The following is a 21,204-nucleotide window of genomic DNA, read 5'->3' as shown; positions in this document are numbered from 1 at the left end:
AGGTGTTAAATCGATATCTTTTATTCATTTTAATTTACAATAGATACTTCGTACACGCCTCGCTATTATAATATACAGCCGAGGAGTTACCTCAAATTAGTTTTTAATTATTTTTTTTTTTACACTATACTATTATATAGAGATATTAATACCGAGAATAACATTACATTGTGTTAAACTGTTTAAAGTTTACAAAACCATGAAACGTCCATCGTCGACTGCGTAGTAGTTATTGTTCATATAGTTCAAGAAAATAATATTAGGACTGTTATAAGCTTTTAGATGTAAAATTTATTAGTTACTATAACATACAAACATAATTGAAACGCATTTAACGATAAATAAAACATATAATTTATGTATAGTTTGATAGTTAAAAAATTACGACAATACCATCGTCATAATACCGACTACAACACATTTGAGTTCGTATCGTATTATACTATATATTATTATTAATATTTTATGTTATAGTCCTGCGATTATAATTTGTGATTTAGTCACTTATACTTCTATAGTTCTATATACAAGTCATCAGATATTTTATTTATTATGGGCGGATTGTGTGTATGTGTGTGCATGTCAGATTTTCTGTTTTGATTTACACCCTTTCGTTTTACAGTGATGCCATTGTTTTTGACTAGATTTCAAGAGCTTCGGTGTAGTGAGTATACAAATGTGTGTTTTCCAAGTATTGTTTCAAGCCAAAATTACGAAAACTTAGGTTTTTTTTATACTATTTAAGACATTTAAAATATATCCAGTGGCGATATAAACTTATTTCATTTTTTAACAATATCGACGTATTTGAATCAAAACTCGAAAGAGTTATTTTTAAGTTATTAAACTATGTATATTAAGAGTAATAACGCTCGATATAAGATCGATATTAACATTGAATATAAATTTAATTCAATATTTAGTCTAGTATACTTATTAATATATTCGGTTAATTTTTACGAACATTAAATGCAAATGTATAATATTAATTACTATAATTTTTAAATCATCATTGCCACCATATCTTAACTTAATATCCATGACTATTATTACTGTACCTATCCATATGATAAATAATAATGCTTAAGAATTTAAAAACTATACTCGTACTAAATTAGTTTTATATTTATAACATGTAAATCTATCTAAAAAATGTTGTAAGAAACGTGATTAAAAATTGAAAAAACAAAATAAGTTATTCGACGTTGTATATAATGGCATAAACAAAATTAAGTATTTGATTAAATATATAATGTTTAATTTCCAAATAGATATATTTAAAAGTTTCAAAAATCAAAAATTGAATAAATTAAAAGCGTTCTAAAAAATACTTGCATTGAATCACCCGCGTATAAATACATAATATTATATTGTAAGTCATGCTGATCGGACCAGACACCGGAAATACAACTGTGAAACTTACTTTGTTTCTCATAAAACTTTGACCAAAGATAATACGATATATTATTATTCCTGAAGTTTTATTAACTTGGCACAGTGTGATAAAATATAATATGATATGCATACCTATCAGTCGGTGTCATGAATATTATTCCTTTACAGTACGCGAAGTTTTCATAAACGGGAATACAAGATTCTATATCGAGTACGACTAACGTGATTATTCGTTATATTATATATACAACCTAACTTATAGGTAATAAAACGTATTAAAACCTAAACTTTTTTTTACTCATAACAATTTAATAATATTTTAAACGTGCGTTTTTGATTGAAATGAAACTATTGTGACATCGACAATATTCTATTATGCATACAGAGACACGGTGTCTTCTAATAACAGATAAATAACTCGTGATAAATAGCATAATATAAGTACTTTTTATTATTATTATTATAGTTACTAATTACTATTTCCGTGCGTATTTTATTCGTAATAACTAATATTATATTTGGGTGTAATTGATTTTTAATAATCTACAATTGTTTATATTTTAATGTTTTATAAATATGTGTATTAAAATTAAGGAAAAAGATAAACAATAATCATAATATTGAAATATCATAGATTATCCTATTAAACATTGAAGATTAATATTGTTTCCTTAAGAATTTTTTTTTTTTCAGACTTTTTATCTGGCACCACCGCTGATGTTCTTTGTAATTTTTTTTTTTTTTGTATAATTTATTTTAAGAAATTTTAGACTTTATTTGATGGAACATTTCAAGGTTTTATGACGCATGATTGAGCTTTAGAAGGACATAAAAGCCTAGACAGTACAATTTCGTGGAAAAAATTATTCATTGTAATTATATATATATTTTTTAAATAGTATCATAAATTTAATGATCTTCGTAAAACGACAAGTGATACCCTTTTACAATGTATTTTGGTCACCATATTACTTAACCATTCGTCCTAACTGTAAATTCCATCTATATTAATCAATAAATAATTGTTAAATATATATCTAATTATTATTCAATATATTTATAAGTATATTCTGATTCTGAACTTGGAATATTAATAATATTGATAATTGTCATTAAAAACCACGATAACTAAATTGATCAAATATCCAACTTTTTGGTAATTATATAGTGTTATAAATATTTCAAACATAGAAATATGTGAAGTCCGTTTAATAAATCATACCATTTATTGATTTCTGTACATTATTAATTATTAACATGAACAACTTTAATAATAACAATACCGTGAGAGACAATTAAGTATGTTCGATAAATGCATCATTAAGTTAATATAATACCTCTACTATTCATTAAACACTTTTTTCAAAAAAAAAAAAAAATTATAAATATTTATCGACCACAATTTATAAATCAAAAGTTAATACACACGCTAATCAAGAGTTAATGAAAAAGTCTATTAAAACTCGTTCAAGACATGTTTTGTACGTATGAATTAATCAAAACTAAACTATCTAACTTATTAAAATGTTCAGATATTCTAACATATACGAGAGGGATAATAAATATATACATAAAAATGTCAACATGAATTATTTTTCACATATCAACTTTAAAGTTATTCATTACTTACCAACACCACTTTCTATGGTTCCAAAAGTTTCCTACAGCTTCTTTTAGCGATTAGAAATCGGACACTTTTGATAGCATAAAAAAGTTTTTTTGAATAAATTTCCAGAGAAAAATCCTAACACACGATTTTATCGAAGTGCATTTTGGTTACACTTTTGTTATGATCCAGGAAATAATAATATAGTCATAAATATAAATAATCACCCACGATAGGTCATAAACTGCAATTATATTTTATTTATATAGCAAAAAATATAATCAACTTCGATTATAGGTTGGTGTTTTTATTTTACAATAATGTGCACAAATACAACGTGAAAAATCAAATTAGTGATCATTACATATCACTTAGCATTTTATATTATAGTTTGTTAAAAATTAAAACAAAATATTATGATAGAGCTCTCTTATTATCTTACATCTATATATTATAACAATGTATAGGTAATAGATGTACAAATAAAACATATTGCACGCGAAGAAATACATAAAAAATAATAATAATACGATCTCATAAGTGTTTATCGGAAACCAACAAATGAAAAAGTTGAATTAGTTTAGAATAAAATTAGATCGTTAATAAATTTAAAAATATAATCTCATTCAACCAGTTGAAAAATTTGTGTTACGTTTAATCATTTAACGTTAAAAACCTCAACAACAGATCCCTCGCGTATTTAATACACTTGCATATGCCTCACTCTTGGCGTCGAACCTGCAAAAGAGTTGACTAACCCGAAAACGATTTTGCACCGCCAACGGTGTAATAACATACGAATTATGACGTGTAATTTATTATCATTATACGTACCTATATATAATGTCATAATATAATATTATACGTCACGTCATTCTGAAGTAATAACTACAGCACTATTTGATTTTCGACAGTTTTCAGCGTGCAAAGTCCTCTAGGTATATAATAATATAATGTATTTTATATAATCGCTTATGACAATTATATTAACGATAATCTCCAGCCAGTGACCTTAACCAAAGTCGGAAAAAATTAACGAAAAACATAAAATAAAAACGAAAAGGGGGCAATTAAAATAATTGTTGGCGTTACGTTCAAGGATACGACGCCGGCGCCGTACTCCAGCGAATCTCCACACCGTGATAAGCGATATCGGCAATAACGATGATTATAAGACCATTATAATAATAATAATAATAGTAAACTGCATTGCCACCGGGTTTTCGAGTAAAAAAAATGAATGTCATTAAGGAGAGACAAATAACAAGCTAGCAATATATAAGGACCGAACGTTTACCGGTGTCAAATCATTCGTTTCGCATCCCTCGGTCCAAGTGGTCCAAGCTAAAAATAATACAATATTAATAATTACGATATCTGCATACTTTTTTTTTTATTGCCCAATCGGTTAAACAAACGAACAACTTCGTACTACAACAACGCATCAACAGCTACCACACAAAAATGACATCCTGCAAGTTATTTGTAAGTAAATAAAAAAAAAACTGTAGATATACTCCATTCCACAACGCCGGAAAAATCCTATTGTTGTGCGCCACGAGGCGATGGTAGATTTTTTTTTTACAATATTCATAATATTCTCAAAATGAACATCACGCTGTTTTTCCAGTCGCAATAATAGACCTTTATCAGACTTGTGAATAATCTCGTCGTTTCGTTTATTTTTTTGTTTTTTTTTTTTATTTTCCAAAGTTTTGTTTCGCACTGCTCATTGTGTCGGTCTTCTCCGAAAAAGATGCATCGAAAGCGGCCGAAAACGAAAGGGTGAAGAAAGCTGTAGTAATCCCACCACCTGCTTCAGGTAAGTTTATATATATATTTAACATTATACTGTTATAGCTGTATGGTTAGGATTATGCTTATGACCTAAACAAATATTCTGTCAAAAAAAAAATAATAATAATAAAAAAAATCACATGGAAATAAAAATACATAGAAATATGAACTAAAAATGTACTTTAAAAGTTTAAAATACACATTATAGTTTGTATTGATAAAATACATTTTATTTTAGTTTTATACATTGAATAAAATAAGATAAAATATTAAAAGTCATTGTGTATTTAAAGTAAATTTTTAGTTGTTGGAAATCATAAGAATCGTCACATAATCTCAATATATAATAAAAATAATAAATATTATGCTTTTGATTATCTGCGTTATCTCTTCATCTATCTATATAATGTAAAATTAATAATAGTAAAAACGAATTTATTTATAAATAATGTTATATCTCATAAAAAAATAGGCATTTATTTGCTTTTTATCTTAAAATATACATGTTTTTTCTCAAAATCCACAGAAAATCAATTAAAATAGATAAGCGTGTGATAGTAAAAAAAAAAAATACGTGAAAAAGTCATTTTATATTAATAAAATCCTTAATTCCTAAACATAAAGATTATACGTATAACTTATTCGCTTATTATTATTATCCCGGTATGTGTAAGTTATAATTATTTTATGCACCCGATTATTAATTTCAACCACGGTTCCGCGTTTGTGGAGTAAATCACAGACAACTGTTACACTTACCTTTCAAATCAGATTAAAGTCTCAAACTTTACTCAATTAAATACACGAGTCGAATAATTTGCTAACGTTTGAAAGTCAAATAACGGCAGTTTATAATTCGGTCGACAACAAAAACAGGTGAACGCCATGATGACGAATAATAATATTATGCAAAGCAATTTTATTGGGTATCGGACTGCAAATTTAATAAACTATAAAGTCAATATAATGTATAGATGATCGGTATAAATATTATATTTAGAGTTCATAATACCAACGATTAATGTTTGCTAACTCCAGTTGAATTTTTGAAATAATATATCACTTATTTGCATTGTACACCGTAATAATTTTCAGTTAAAAATTACATTAAATGCATAAAATCTTATAATTTATTCGCGGAACTAATAACTAAAATACAAAATTGAAAACGTTGTTTTAATAATTATGTAAAAAAAAAATTGAATATCGCTAGTAAAAACTACTGTAATAGTATATCAATAGATGATCAACAAAAATCAAAGCTTGAGCAAAAATATTTTTAACCCGATCAAAAAAATAGACATATTCTCCAAAATTGCTTACATTCATAAATTCTAAGTTGGAAATATTTTATAAAAAGTTTAAATTCTCTAAAAACAAATTAAAACCTATACAATCTTACGTAACTCTCAACGCCATTCATATTTTCAATTAACGAAATAAGTTGATGTTCATAATATATTTTATTTTACATACAACCACACAAAACGTTTTAAATATTATATTATGTTGTATTTATATTTTATACTTGAAAAAAAAAACGAATAATCTATGGTAAAGAATAAAAATTGTCTTCTTTTGTAAAATATAATATATAATATTGTACAACCAAGTATAATATAATATATGCGTATTGTGTTTCGTTTAACAAATAAAAAAACACGATAATTTTTTTAAGCACATTAAAATCTTTAGCACTCTCTAAAAAAACGATATAACTGTATAATGTAAATATATAGTAGAACACTATTCGCGCAAGATGTGTAGATTATATATCAAAATATATAGCAAGTTAAACAATGATAAAAAAAATTGTGCATTCTAAAAAATTCACTCGGTGGTTTATTAAGTGATATACGGAGTGATACATTTAACATAAGAGACTTATTATTTCAGAAAATATTTTTTTTACTTAATTTTAAGTCACTAAAGAACAAATTTATTAGGGGAAAAAATTGTATTTTAACTATTTCTATCGTTATCATTTTTTAAGTATTTTATTCTTTTGATGTCAACATGTGTGCGCTTTTAATTTCAGATTCCAAAAAAAAAATATTAATCAAAGTATGTAGAATTTAAAGTTTAGATGAGTTAAGATCCAATTATTTTCAGAACAACCACTACGTTTACCTAAACTTTAAATATTTATAAGAACACAAAAAAATATTTTATTTTAAGATAAGGAATTAATAGGGCATGTTGTTTTTTTACGATTTTACATTTTGAATAAATAATAACAATAAAAAATAGCCAAAAATACTATTTCTTTAGATTATTTATTAACAACTTAAAATTTCATAATAGAAGATATTTTTGAAAACATTAATTAATAATTACTATATTACGTTAAACGAATCACTCGGTGTATGTATAAATTTATATTCCCAAGGAAGGAACATCGCAAAGTGAATAAAAATGTAAATACCGGCGGACCGGAGCTGAAGCGGCAGGACACTACGTGGCGCCTCGTTTGCGACGGTTTTAAGGAAATGAATTACATTACGAATCGTATAAGTATATAGTTGTTTCGCCACGCCGGAAAGACGGGTCGAAACGAAAAATAGGCACACGTTCGTATACGGCGGATACGCGGTGCACAACAAAAACTAATTAACGATTTCCGAGTCGAAAACGGATTTCCCATCTCAAAACTGCCCATTTACATTGTTCGAAATCTCGGTGAGTCTGGCAATATTTCTCGCTCGAACCACATTGTACCAAGCCGGCACTCAGTCGAAGAGTGAAAAAATATGACTATACAATCAAATCTCGATAACTCGAATTTTATTTTGTCCCTAGGTAATTCCTTTAGACTCGATGCAATATTTGTAACTCGAAAAATGCATAAGTCGAATATTAATTTTTACCTCCCTTGAAATTTAAGTCATTGAAACTTGACTATATTTACAGTCTTTCATTTAAAAAAATGATATTCTTAAGAAATACAAATCATAAATATCTAGAAGTATAAAACATTATGATAGATACTTAAAATTATTACTAAATGTTTATATTTTTGATAAAATGTTCAATGAATTTCAAATATTTTTCATCTATTTATAAGATCGGGAAACACTCAATGTTTTTTAATTTTTAATTATTTTTTTTATAAATTTCGGTTAAAAATTATATTATGATAAAAAAGCTTGAACATTTAATACAATGCTCCTCACAAGTTGCTGATTTCTCAATTATACCTTAATGTTTATTGTTGAAATTTCTTCTAATTTCATAAAAATGAAAAATTAGTTTTTTGCATTTTGTGCCAACAAAAAACGTCTTTCAAACCATTGCTTGTCGTTTATCCTATGCTCCGTAAAATCGACAGATTTGACGTTCTAGGTGTGCGTTTATGTCGTGTTTTACGACGACACGCACTACACAGTATTATATCATCAGCTCATTATTGCTTCTTCTAAAAATAACAATTATTAGTGCATTTTATGTTTGTACGATTTTCGTTTTCAATATATTCAACTGGAGATAATATTTTAAAGCCGAACTGACGTTTAGACGACTGATACGAAAATCCCGGTTGCCATATGATAATATATTATAGTCATCCAAAATTTTAACATAGTCCCCGCTCGATGAACTCGAGTCGCAGCAAAAAAATAACAATAATAATTTAAAAATATTCGAACAGTAGTAAAATCAAAACGGAGATGATGTCTTTTTTTCCCCTTTCCACGTGACGTTTTTTGCTCGAAAATATTATTTATCGTGCAGGAGGCGCACGTATGTATGCACACGGTATAGGTTTTTACTTTTAACCTTGCTGAAATGTTGAAACGTTAACTGAAAATTCGCCGTTTCCACATTCGATCACGTTTTATACGTAATACATATGTATACACCAACGCCACCCCGTGTATATTACACATCTGCTTATCGATTTCGACTTAAAAATATACACTATCGTTTTTAGGAATTTTTGGAATTTATAAATTGTCCAAAACCTATTTATTCATGCGCAATATATTTTGTATATCTAATAATTGCTCGGAGTCGGGGCGTTTATTATTGCCGGCGAGTATTTTTTCGAACGAATAGCTATGCGCAACGTCCGTTAATCAAAATAATGTACAACAACAGCCACTATTATCGACCTACAACAGCTACCTAAAACCCGGTCGCGTTATAGGTACCTAATGCCGCCAATAGATAAATATGTCACTACGTTATTACCAAAAGCGTGTACTCGATTCAATACAATTCACTCTACAGGCGAAAATACATAATTTGGGTACTTGTCGAGAAATATTTAACGAAAATCGGTATAGAATTCGGTCGGGCACGCTTCAAAATTATGATTAACACCTGCGGTCGAATTCGGAATTATTTCTGAAAAATTTGTGTAAAATTAAAAAAAAAATAATTTAACTTGTACGTGCGTGATATTATTATACGGTCAAACCCTTTTGCATTGCGGAGTCCCTATATGTCGTCGTTGTTCAGTCAGAAGTTAGTACATAGTGTAATAAGATCATAAAATTGGCAGACAATAAAATGTCATGCAAAGTAATGATTTGCCTAAAAAACCGAATATTTATCATAAACATAAACGGTAAAATAAGTTCGGTAATGATGTAAATTGTAGAGATAATTGAGAATATAGTAGAAAATATATGATATCTTAAATGTTTAAATTACTCGATGTGCAAAAGCTTTTCAGTAAAACGCTATTATGCACATTTTTCTTAAGATATTGTCTTACAGATTATTTTTTACAAAAATTATTTCATAATCTATTGATCTCATAAATTCGAACTTTATTAAATTTATGACAATTTTTCATTTCGTATCTAGTTGCGGCAAATTACGGATACTACGGCAGTCCTTACAGCGGTTTGTACGGTAGCCCCTACAACACCTTATACGGCCAAGCTTACGGTTACCCGTACGGATCGTACGACGATGGCAAGTACCACCATCACGCGGGCAAGTACGACGACGGCAAGTACCATCATCACGTGGGCAAGTACGACGATGGCAAATACCACCCCGGAAAATACGACAAGGCGACGGTGGCCACAGCAGTGTACAGCAAGCCGTATTCGACCGAATACAACGGCTACAACTATGGTTACAACGGCTACACCGGTTACAACGGTTACAACGGTTACAACGGTTACAACAATGGTTACAACGGTTACAACAATGGATACAACTACGGTTACTACGGCGGATATCCGTACACTCACTACCCATACAACTACCAATACAACAGCCACCACGCATCATACCCATACGTCTACTAAGCCGACCTCCTCTTCATCCGAACGATTTTGTTTGACATTTTTTTTTTTTATTCGATCCCGCAAAAAACCACAATTGTTACCGCGTATAATAATGATATACTCTCGCGACGATCTTTATATAATGATTATTCTGTATACGATTTGCTTTTATATTAAATTTAATAGAGTTTATTTTAATATAACAATATAATATGCTTAATAATATTAAAACTTGGAAGTATTACGTCAGATTTAACGTGAATAAACATTACTATGAATTCTATGAATGCTAATATTTATTGTACTTTTATGATATAACTCTCAGTGGTAATGACACGATAAGGTGTTCGGTGTTCAGCAGCTGTAGTCAACGTGCGTGTAATCTGCGTCAACGTTTTTGAAATACATTTCTATTTTACACCATTTCAGGTAGTAAAATTATGAATTAAATAAATCGCATCAAAATTAAAATCAATTATTTTTTTCGCATATACATACACATTTCGATAATATACGATTTTAAATATAAGAATATTGCATTTTGGATTCTGAACGGTTACTTCGCTGACCTATTCACACTGATATAGTCAAAAATAAAACTACCTAATAACAATAATAATATAATTTAATAATAACTGATAATACATAAAATAAATTATTTTTGTAAAAACTGATAAATTTAATAATAGTACGAAATAATACGATTATGGTGAACTGCCGAACTGGGCGTCTTTATAATGAGTAGTTAAAAATCCCGAAAAAAATATTACTGTCATACAGGTCCATCAGGTCAAACAAGGTATATACAAAATAATCAAATTCATAAATACTCGTTTTGGTGCAAAATACAATCACTATTTAAGTTAGTAATCTTTATTTTGGAGTAAATTACAAGCTACTTACAAGTATTCGTGTTCTACAAAAAAATTTCTTACCTAGCTATCGAGTGGCTTGACGACAACGAATCATCGCGGAAGAACGATGACGGTTGTAGACTGAATCGCCGTTTAAATTGGTGTTTGCCTTTTGCTCCGTCTCGAGGCATTTTTTGTTGCTGAAAAAAAAACAATCACATCACAAGGTTAATAGGGAATGGTATGTACGTACAATATATGAAAAAAAAATGTATCGCAATTATTATTTCTGTGCAATATATGTACAATGTTTTATTGTACCTTCAGTCAAGAACAAAATATGCGTTATTGCTATAAGCGTTAAAATATTTCAACACAATATATATAATATAGGTGTATTAAAAAACTATTTTTACGAGGTAGAAACAATATGTTAGGTAATTACTTTGATGCGCAGTGAAGTTGATGAGTGCAAAATGCCGTTAAATTGTAAAATCAACCATAAACCTTTTTATGTTGGTAAAAAATATTCAATCAAAACTCAAAATTTACTCGTAAATTAAATCCAGACATGGTGACTGGTTACCTTTTATGAATACATATATTTTTAGGATGAATTTTGCTATGTCCATCTCACAATCGTGTGTAAAATGTAAAATATATGTTTATCAAAACTAATTTTTTGTCGATAACTCAAAAATGTATATAGGTACTTAAATCAAACTTTAAAGGTAAAAAACATTATCCACATTTTTACATTTAACGATATTTTAATTTTCAATCGAGTCATGTATATTTTAAAATTACAGTATTTTATACTGCTACTCATATAACTCGCTTAAAAATTTAAGTATCAATAAAAATCTGATGTACACACATGGATAATGTTTCTTACCCTTAAGTTTTCTAATAGGTCTACAGTTCACACTTATTTTAATACTAACTACAAAAAAAATGTTGTTTTTCTGAACGTAAATTTGTTTTATTGTAATAACGTCGTTTTTAAGACGGAGACAACATATCATGCAGATTTACTATTTTACTATATGTGTATACTGTGTAGCTACTGTGTGCTAGTGTTCTAAGCACGTACAGTTTCACAAATTCGAGAGTATTTTTTGTCGAATAACCTGCATTTGCATTATGTATAAACGTTATAATTTATGAGTGATGAATTCGCTGCCCTACGAAAATGCACATGAATTCACGGTCCAAATTTTATTCACAGGTAAATTTATCAACGTCTCGTAATACGTATTGAACTGCTGAAAAAAAAGGAAAAGCTATGTAAAAAAAAATTTAATTTATTCCGGCCGTGTAATAGATTCGAGCCGCAATATCCGCACTAAAACCCACAAGAAGAGGGTAGTGGATGGTTCGGAAAAATCCTATTAAAACGCGACGGGGCGCTCACCCTGTGGCTACTTTTTAGACACTTATAAAACGTACAATTAAAGAAATTCACGCTGTTCGCGCACGTAACGCGACTAAACTAGTTTCGTTTTCCATGGCACACAATATAGGTATTATAATAGAAATAATAATAATAATACTATGATCGATACAACCTCGGAATGTGTGTAATATAATATACACATATGTGTAGTGAATTATTTGCCATTATGCCCGTTCGCTATGTGTACAGTTGAAAATCGATTTGTCCTGTATACTAAAATACGGCTTTGTGCTAAAAATCTGCACTTATAAAATTAACGTCATGTGGGGAACGATAATGCTAGCAAAATATTATTATTCAAACAATTCGCGACCAAATATACGGATTAAGTTCACTCATTGGTCGATACTTGGTTGTGGCCCAGTGGTAAAAAAAATATAGCTATATTTTTGTTATCATTAAGGATTTTAACATTGCGTAACATTGGTGTACCTACATGCCCATGGCTTTATATTCGTTAATATTATAATTGAAAAACATATACGTAATATACTAAAATAGTAATAAAAAAAAATATCCTACAAAATCCGATTCGACATTAGATATGCCAATCGTTTATGAAATAGCATAATAAAACAATATCATAATACACAGACGTCGCGAATAAGAAACAATATATCAAAAATAATAAAAAATTAAAACTGTTAAAATATAAATCGAAAATGTTTTTATACAGGAATTTATGGTTTTCTGGGTTTTCAGTTGTCTTTAAAATTAATTTTCATAGTGATATTTATACTAAAAATAAGAATAACAATGATCGTCACTTGACATAATTTATTTTAGTCTGATTATATCTAATGAGACGTCTAAATGCCTTATACCAGTGTGTCCTGCGGGAACGACGCCCCCGGGACTCCTTTAATCCGGTGTTCATATGCACCGACGAAAAATCTACGTACACGCATTACACGCATTTAAGCAAATATAACAACGAGGGAAAGATAAATAAATAACAATATTATAAAACACGTAATTACCTGCTTGCTCGGTGACTCCTGTTTACAATATATTATATGTACCGACGTTGAGGTGACCGAAAACTAATATAGGTGGCCGCGTATACGAAACTATTTCTCGATTTTTTTAAACTTCACCGAATCGCACTGGACCGGACACTGACGACGATTATTATACTACCAAGTGCTCGAGACAAACTATATTTGGTACGATATTTTCGATGACGGTGCTGCGAAACGACTCGTTTTCGATGCACATTAATTATATTATGACACTCTCGCGGTGGATAATGTATTACTTATAAAAAATTTAAATTATATTATAACGGTATCAATTATTGTAGCTTATTTTTTACAAAATAATTTTTAAAAGAAAACGACACGGCGATATCCAACTCGTCATCGTCGTCGAGGAGAATATAATATTTAATATCGTCGTCCTCTATAAATATATATTTATGTATATATATTTACTAACAATTAACGTACCGTTTTTTATTTACACCGTCGCACTATATTATTATTATTATTATTATTATAGGATACGAGTAATGAGTGATGGATACAATTATTATTATTATTATTATACCTTACCGAATGTACACGCCGCGGTCGCGTATTACAACTGTACTCAACAGGTGTCAGAGACGCGAGAGACCGACTTAACGGGGTCAAACTTCTCGTCCCCGTGATCGCGGACAGAGAGTGCGATGCCGTTCCGTGTACGCGGCGGCGAGAAGGGTTTTGCACACGGGGCGACTGGGGAGAAATCTGCAGGAAAAGTGTTTTATCCCACCCCCGTCTGCCGGTGCGCATGCCGGTCGCAGCGCGAATCCAGTCCACCCCCTCTCCGTCCTCTGTGTCACACCCTCTCCAGGAGGTCGTACCCTCTCCGCATACGGCCGCGCGCATCCCCTATATAGCCGGTATCTCGCCCGCTCTCTCGGTCACTGCTGCACATATATAACAGTCGGTTTCCTCCGCTCGCCAACGTCGCGCGTCCTGCGGCGATCCCCGTACAACGTTTACACACATGTAGATATTATATATATATATATGTATGTGTATTTATATATATATAAATGTATACACGCCCGTGAGTATAATAATAATATTATGCCGCGACGTGCATAACAGTGAACCTGCATATATATATAGGCGAGCGTAAAACTCTGCGTGTGTTATATATATATATACGTATATATCTATATTATGTAAATATAAGAGTATTATTGCCGATAATAATTATATATGTAGATGACGATAAACTCGCGTTGTGCCTGCAGCCTGCAGGTGCACCCATAAGTCGGTTTTCGGCGAAGAAATATTAACCGAGACAAAAATGTATTTATGCAGACAGACTGCTCTTCTCTCGCGCGGTAGAAGGACGTGTGCGAACGTAATTTAAGCCGGCCGTACAACGCTGTTTAGTTATGACAGAAACAGAGGGAGATTTATATTTTTCTCAGTTCACTTAATTAACCATTGCTATACTTGTACAAATTATGCGGGATCGATGTTAAATTTATCCGGGTTTTTAAAGTTAGTCATTATATATAAATAATGAAACAATAAGTTATTGAAACGTGGAAAATATATATAATATACATAAAAATAATAAAATAAAAAAAAAAATGTTAAAAAACTGTTTATTATAATATTATTTAGATACAAATATTTACTTAAAAGAATTGTAAATGTTACTTCTAAAGAAATTTTAGTATCTATATTTCCCATACGACCAAAGAAGCGTTTGTATAAGTTTAAGATAAACAATTTTTATGGTTTTTAAAATCTTTAAATGAAAATTCATTCTTTTATAGCTGTTAAATGGCTCTCGGCAGCATAGGTCCCATCTTGCGTACAAAAGATTTTTATATAGTCATAAATTCCACGTTTAAAAAATGTTTTGAATTAACTAGGTAGCTTTATAAATGTTTTTTTTTTTTTTTTGAACAGAAACATTCTATTTACATATGTCATCTGATTCAGCAGCACATTTAAATATTTTGCATCCCTAGATACCAAATTACCAGCTTCAACCTCTCTTTACATTATTATTAATAATAATCTAATTCGTGTTTATTCATTTAAATATTGTTTCAGTTTCATAGCTTAATTCTAATAGCTCACTAGTCAGTGTTGCCTAATTTCTAACCGGCATATAATCACGCAATGCATTAGTCCATGGACTACTAAAATGCTGCAGATAAACAATTTTACTAACAAATAAGCTATTCCTATTATAATTTATTTACAACCTTCGCATGCAAAAACTGCATTTTTATATTTCCCGGCACTTGATATTCATTATTTTTATATCGTTCGTTATCGACTACCAATTTCGTTTAATGTAAGTACCACGTGTGTGCTACTATTTTATCGTTAAGTGCAATATAATTTTTATCAATAATTACGATTTACAGATTTATTCCTTTTAATAATTAGTATAAATCAATTATTTGAACATTTGTAAGTATATTACATACTATGCATTAAAAATACGTGCAACTATACGGTTCATTTCCATATTTTATGACAGCGTCACAGTCATTCCATCTATTGGTTCATAAAATCATATATTGTTAATTCTAATTGAACTTATCACATTGTTAAGCTAATCTTATGAATAATACGTAAATAATGTAATTAATGATTGTTTTAAAGAGGCCTATAAAAATAATTTTGTCTAATGCAGAGGTCTGAAAAAAAAACACAACGAGAACATAAATAAGCCAGTCGCCTGTCATTTTACATTTATCATGACGTGTCTGGTTTTTTTAAGCTTTTTGGAAACGGGCTTAACATACCCTTTTAAACTCTTAACACTTAACAGTAGAAAAAAATCGCCTCATATAGTGTAGAAAGCAAATATGACTAATGATTGTATTTTTTTTTTATTTGAAAATACGTACGTTATAAACAGATATCATAATATGTTGATAAACTAGAATTGTCCGAATCTGAATATATTATACTGATAAATTGCTAAATCTAAATAAATATTTATATTCAGGTCATAATGTGTTTCTTTAGTTATCATATCTGTTGTAAAATAAATATTGTTTTTGATTTTTAAACGTCGATCATAAAATAAAAAAAAAAACAACAATTCAAATAAAACTTTTAAAATGATTAAATATGTGTCAAAATTAATGCACACATTACGTAGGTACCTATGTAATAATGCATCTATTTGATTTACGCGTATAACGTGTTAATAAAATTAAAATGAAAAACTAATAATTTATAGCTTACCACGAATATAATTTAGGCCAAAATATTCTTCCGCAATACTAACCTGCACGCAGCAAACCGTGTTATTTTAATATTTTGATTAAATCTTCGCCCGAAATCATTCCAACGTTTAATTAATATTTTCAAATGAATAATAATATAATAATGCATATATTTTACTGTACGAAATAAAACTTTTTATAATAACGAAATTTGATGTATTATCTAATAAGTAATAATAACTGTGTTTGCTTAATGATTTTTGATAATTAATTTTAATGATTGTAAATTTATAATTTAAATTAATAACATAAATAATATTCATTAAAAGTACCTAAGAGACCCCAGGCTATATAGTATTTAAATTTAATAGAAGTTCAAACTACAAATAACGACTCTATAATGACAGCAATTTTAATTTCATCAAACCGATCTAAGATTCTACTATTTATACCTATAAACATTTTAAATACCTATTTTATTCACAAACATTTGAAATAAAAATTAAATGAATTTACTTTAAGCATTACATTTTTAAACTTTTTTTAAAAATATAAAACAATGAATACTTAAATAAACTTTTAACATAAGAGCTGTTTATGGACAATAGACATCCATAAATTATACTAAAACCACTGAAGGAAATTTCTAAACTATAAAATTAATTTCTTGACATAATGAGGTCAATTAATTTTAGTCACACTATATAGAATTTCTAAGTTTTGACTCAACTATATTCTATTGTATTAGATTATTCTACGCACTACATATTTTAATTAAATCATATTTATTTCATGGAAATTATATTGTTTTTAGTTTTACAATTATATTATTATCATACTAGTTTTATATTAACTACAGAGATTACAGTAAGAATTCTTGATTAATTTAAAATTGTTGTTACTAAAATACATAAACAAGATATTATACACTTAATTTAAGTTTTTAATATCACAACTCGTGGTAAATAAGTGTTAATAGACAAAAGTACTCGTAATTTTTACATTGTATAATGTGCTTGAATCTTAATTAACTGTCTAAGAAAAATTTTTATAAAAACAATAACTATAATAATACTATACGAGTATATATATATATGTAATACGTAGAGTAAATTATCATAGAATTAAAATTAAATAATAATAATATTTTTTGTAGTTTTAATATAATATATGAAATTTAAAAATTAATTTAAAAAAAAATATTTTCTAACACCTTTTTGCTTGTGATAATAATATTTCACTGCAATATATTCAACGGCTTTATTGAGGAATTTTATTAATCAAAGTAACAACGAAATTAAATTATATATTATATTTGAATTGAAAGCATAACAGCAATATCAATAATAGAAGACGAGATAGTTTACCTCGCGTATTTGTATGTATTTCAAATATAATATTTCTAAGTGTTATCAAAAGCCTAAGTTATCGGAAATCATTAATTATAGACACATATAAAGCAATTTATACTCGTGGACATGAATACTATAAAGTAAGTGAGTATGATTTTGATTTGTTTAGAAAATAAAAATTACTTGTTTTATCTATTGACGATACACAGATATTTTTTTTTTAGAAAACGGGTATGAACAACTGAGTGATATAGACTCACAAGAGAAATGGTAAGAAATACTAAAGAGAGTGCAATATCTGACAAGACGAATAGTCTTAAGTGTACATGGACATTTAGAAGAAAAAGGGAAGACTAGTTCGACTACATAGAAATAAGAAAAACAGTTAATAATAGTGCAAAATATAATACCATGTTCGTGTACAAATAATAAAAAATGATCCTTGAACTGAAAGTTTGTTGAAATTGTTAATTTATTTTAATCGTTAAATCACCAATATTACAATATTATTGTTTATATTACCTATATGAACTCAGGTGTAGCTAGATTTAGATGAATGTGTGGCGTGTGGCAGAGAATATCGAAAATCGTGTATCATTGGCAAAAGCACAAGTTGCTGGGCAATATTATTATCGCTTCTATGAGATGTCGGAAAAAATAACACTCGCGACACTGGTGTAGGTGATTTGCCTATTTACTACGCCGTGTGATAAAATTGTTAAAATTGAAAATCATAAAACAAACACACAATGTAGGTACTTGTATATAACTTGCGAAAAAGTGATTCTTACTACGAAAATGATAATACAAAAGGGGACAATTTACGATGAAAGCATTTCCACGACCAAAAGACTTTTCCAGACCAGAATACTGACGAAGCGGGTACATCCTCATCACTCCGAGGTTTTATGGATCTAGTTGGATTAAACATTTTATAATATTAATATGCATTACTACCAAAAGTAACATTTTAGAAATATTTTTTTCTATAAACCGTATTAAAATACAATACGGTAAATACGAAATGGAAACAATATATTATTGTAATCGCGAGCTATAAATAATATATTATATTATAGACTTATAATAAAAATATAACACTCATTTGTAATTTTAGTTTTTTAATTTAATCAAAAATATTTCTTCTAACTCACTTAAATCAATTAAACGTTAAATATTTGAATAACAGTAATTCAGTATTGTTCAAGTCGTAATGTTGTCATCACTCATTAATCATCAGTAACACGCGGACTTAATGTGAATTGTGATTAATCATTATACTGCGGATGCGGAGTTGTTCACTTATTAAGGTCAATACTACGAGGAACGAATGTATGCAGCCAGCTGTCTACAACATTTAATTTCAAAATTAGCATTTCTATGAGTTGAAATGGTTTTCGTAGTTATTTAAAAATTATTATTGAATTCTGCAGATTAGTTGTTTTAAAGTAATTTCTCCTTTATCCGTTCTTAATGATTACGTCATAAATATTAATAATTAATATTATCAATCATTGTTAATGATACTTAATAATAAATAATAATCAATATTGATATTAATTAGAATATTAATGTAATAAAATTAATTTATTATATTACCTGCATCTGAAAACTATTGATTATATCAAAAAATATAATTTGAAAAAAAAACCATACCTATAATTTATATTTTTGTCATTGCAAAAAATGTTCAACCTTACCCAACACCCAACTCTCTTCCACGGTAAACCTTTTTATTATTGCGCTATTATTATTTTTTTGTTTTAAACCACTGTTTTGAAAATCTGAATAGGCCCACGGTCCTTTCCTTCTATCTGATATTGAAACAGGCAAACATTTACATATTTAATAATATTTATATTAACTCGAATGAAATATGTTTATGATTTATACATATTCGTACGTTATAGAAAATGAAAATAATTTTAATAATACAGTTTTTGATACAAACAGAATTTCAATCCTGATAATATAATTAGATATATATATAAAGTATATCAAATTTATTAAACATAACAATTTATTGATACTTGAACATTATATATAGATTACATTGAGCGCTTTGGAATATTGCGTTTCAATTACAATCAATGTACAATAAATACATCTTGTGTTTGAACGCGAATAAAACAAAAACTGTTTAACTGCGCATTAACTCTTTAAAAATAACACTTGTGTTACCGTTGAGAAAATGATCATCGTATTTAATTTCTGATGAACGCACTCGTCTTAGAAACTATACAATTAAACACCACGTCCATCTATTATCTATATAGTTTAATGCAATCTGGTTTGTTTTTTCACACCGATCACATAAGCGCTTTTCCATCCGTGTCTTGAGCTCATATTAGATACACAACTGTATTTGGTGTGTAAATACCAAAACGTAAAACGTGTAATATTACATAAAACGACCGAGCGCTATTATCAATGAAGTATGAGACCATAGAAGTACAAGAAAATTTAACGAGCTATTTTCGTAACTATATCTATAAACAATTTACCTATGAATAATTGTACCTATTTTGTACAGCGATTTATTATTTTATTATTATTATTATTATTATTTCAGCTGTTGTTGTCACACATTAGCAAACCATTTTAAAAAAATTAAACGAAACAAATTAAAAAAAATAGGATCAAACATTTTATATAAATTATCACTTTATTTGAATAATAAGTAAATCCTTTGAATAATTTAACTCAAAAAACGGATAACGACGACTGCTTGAAATAATTGTTTTTTATTTTTTTTATTTATTTTTTTTTTTTTGTCAAATAACAATTTCATTTACGGACAATACTACCGCCTATTATACAATATTATAGCAATGGAAGTAATTGAAATACCAAAATCGCAAGACAAAATCCGGACACTTCATTAACGTGTAAGGCAAAAGCTCACGAGTGATCGATTATATAATTCAAAGGTAAAAACGAATATTTAATGGCTGGCATACTATAGTAAGCCCGCCTCATAACAAATAAAACTATTAAAACTAAAAATGTCATGCTGACGCTAACTACTACGCTATCTATTATTATTCTATTATCTATCGACGCGTCAAAGGTTTATCGGTGAATCCCAATAAAGTCACGATCAGTGTTTAGACGCACGTTTCGAATAATATTTAGTATTATTTATTAACGTAAAAGCGCGAAAACGAACATGCAATTATTTAAAAAAAAAAAAAAAAACGAGAGCAAAATGCATACATATTTTTATATACAGTTAAGTATTCACATAAACACAAACATAAATATAATATATGTATATATAGCTCCGGGTGGTTATTTCGTTTACCT

The 21,204-nt window shown here is 28.5% G+C and overlaps 2 protein-coding genes across 5 annotated transcripts in view; one reads left to right on the top strand and one right to left on the bottom strand.

The window, feature by feature from the left end:
• LOC114120135 (ras-related protein Rap-2b-like) overlaps positions 1-14,052 on the bottom strand; it is a 95,120-nt gene extending 81,068 nt beyond the window's left edge. Inside the window, exons 1-3 of one of the 4 annotated variants that reach the window (XM_050201786.1) lie at positions 13,329-14,052; positions 12,023-12,157; positions 10,974-11,092 (exon numbers count right to left, since the gene is read on the bottom strand). In XM_050201786.1, the coding sequence (XP_050057743.1) occupies positions 10,974-11,092; positions 12,023-12,034 (131 nt within the window). In that variant the 5' untranslated portion in view covers positions 12,035-12,157; positions 13,329-14,052. The remainder of the gene's footprint in view (positions 1-10,973; positions 11,093-12,022; positions 12,158-13,328) is intronic. The other 3 variants (XM_050201787.1, XM_027981948.2, XM_050201788.1) reach the window with 3 other exon arrangements.
• On the top strand, positions 4,305-10,321 carry LOC114120136 (prisilkin-39-like). Its single transcript, XM_027981950.2, has 3 exons — positions 4,305-4,486; positions 4,715-4,823; positions 9,608-10,321. The coding sequence occupies exons 1-3, from the start codon at positions 4,466-4,468 to the stop codon at positions 10,057-10,059; spliced, it is 582 nt and encodes a 193-aa protein (XP_027837751.2). The 5' UTR covers positions 4,305-4,465; the 3' UTR covers positions 10,060-10,321.
• Positions 14,053-21,204: the final 7,152 nt, after the last annotated feature.

This window comes from Aphis gossypii, chromosome 2 (genome assembly GCF_020184175.1).
Source record: "Aphis gossypii isolate Hap1 chromosome 2, ASM2018417v2, whole genome shotgun sequence".
NCBI lineage: Eukaryota > Metazoa > Arthropoda > Insecta > Hemiptera > Aphididae > Aphis > Aphis gossypii.
The sequence above is the reverse complement of the archived record's forward strand: the minus strand, read 5'-3'. Positions and strand labels throughout refer to the sequence as shown.

Excerpts from the sequence above, each read along its gene's own strand:
- LOC114120136 (XM_027981950.2), top strand. The coding sequence starts at position 4,466 with ATGACATCCTGCAAGTTATTT. Across the intron at positions 4,487-4,714 it reads TGACATCCTGCAAGTTATTT|TTTTGTTTCGCACTGCTCAT; the intron begins GTAAGTAAATAA and ends TATTTTCCAAAG. Across the intron at positions 4,824-9,607 it reads AATCCCACCACCTGCTTCAG|TTGCGGCAAATTACGGATAC; the intron begins GTAAGTTTATAT and ends TTTCGTATCTAG.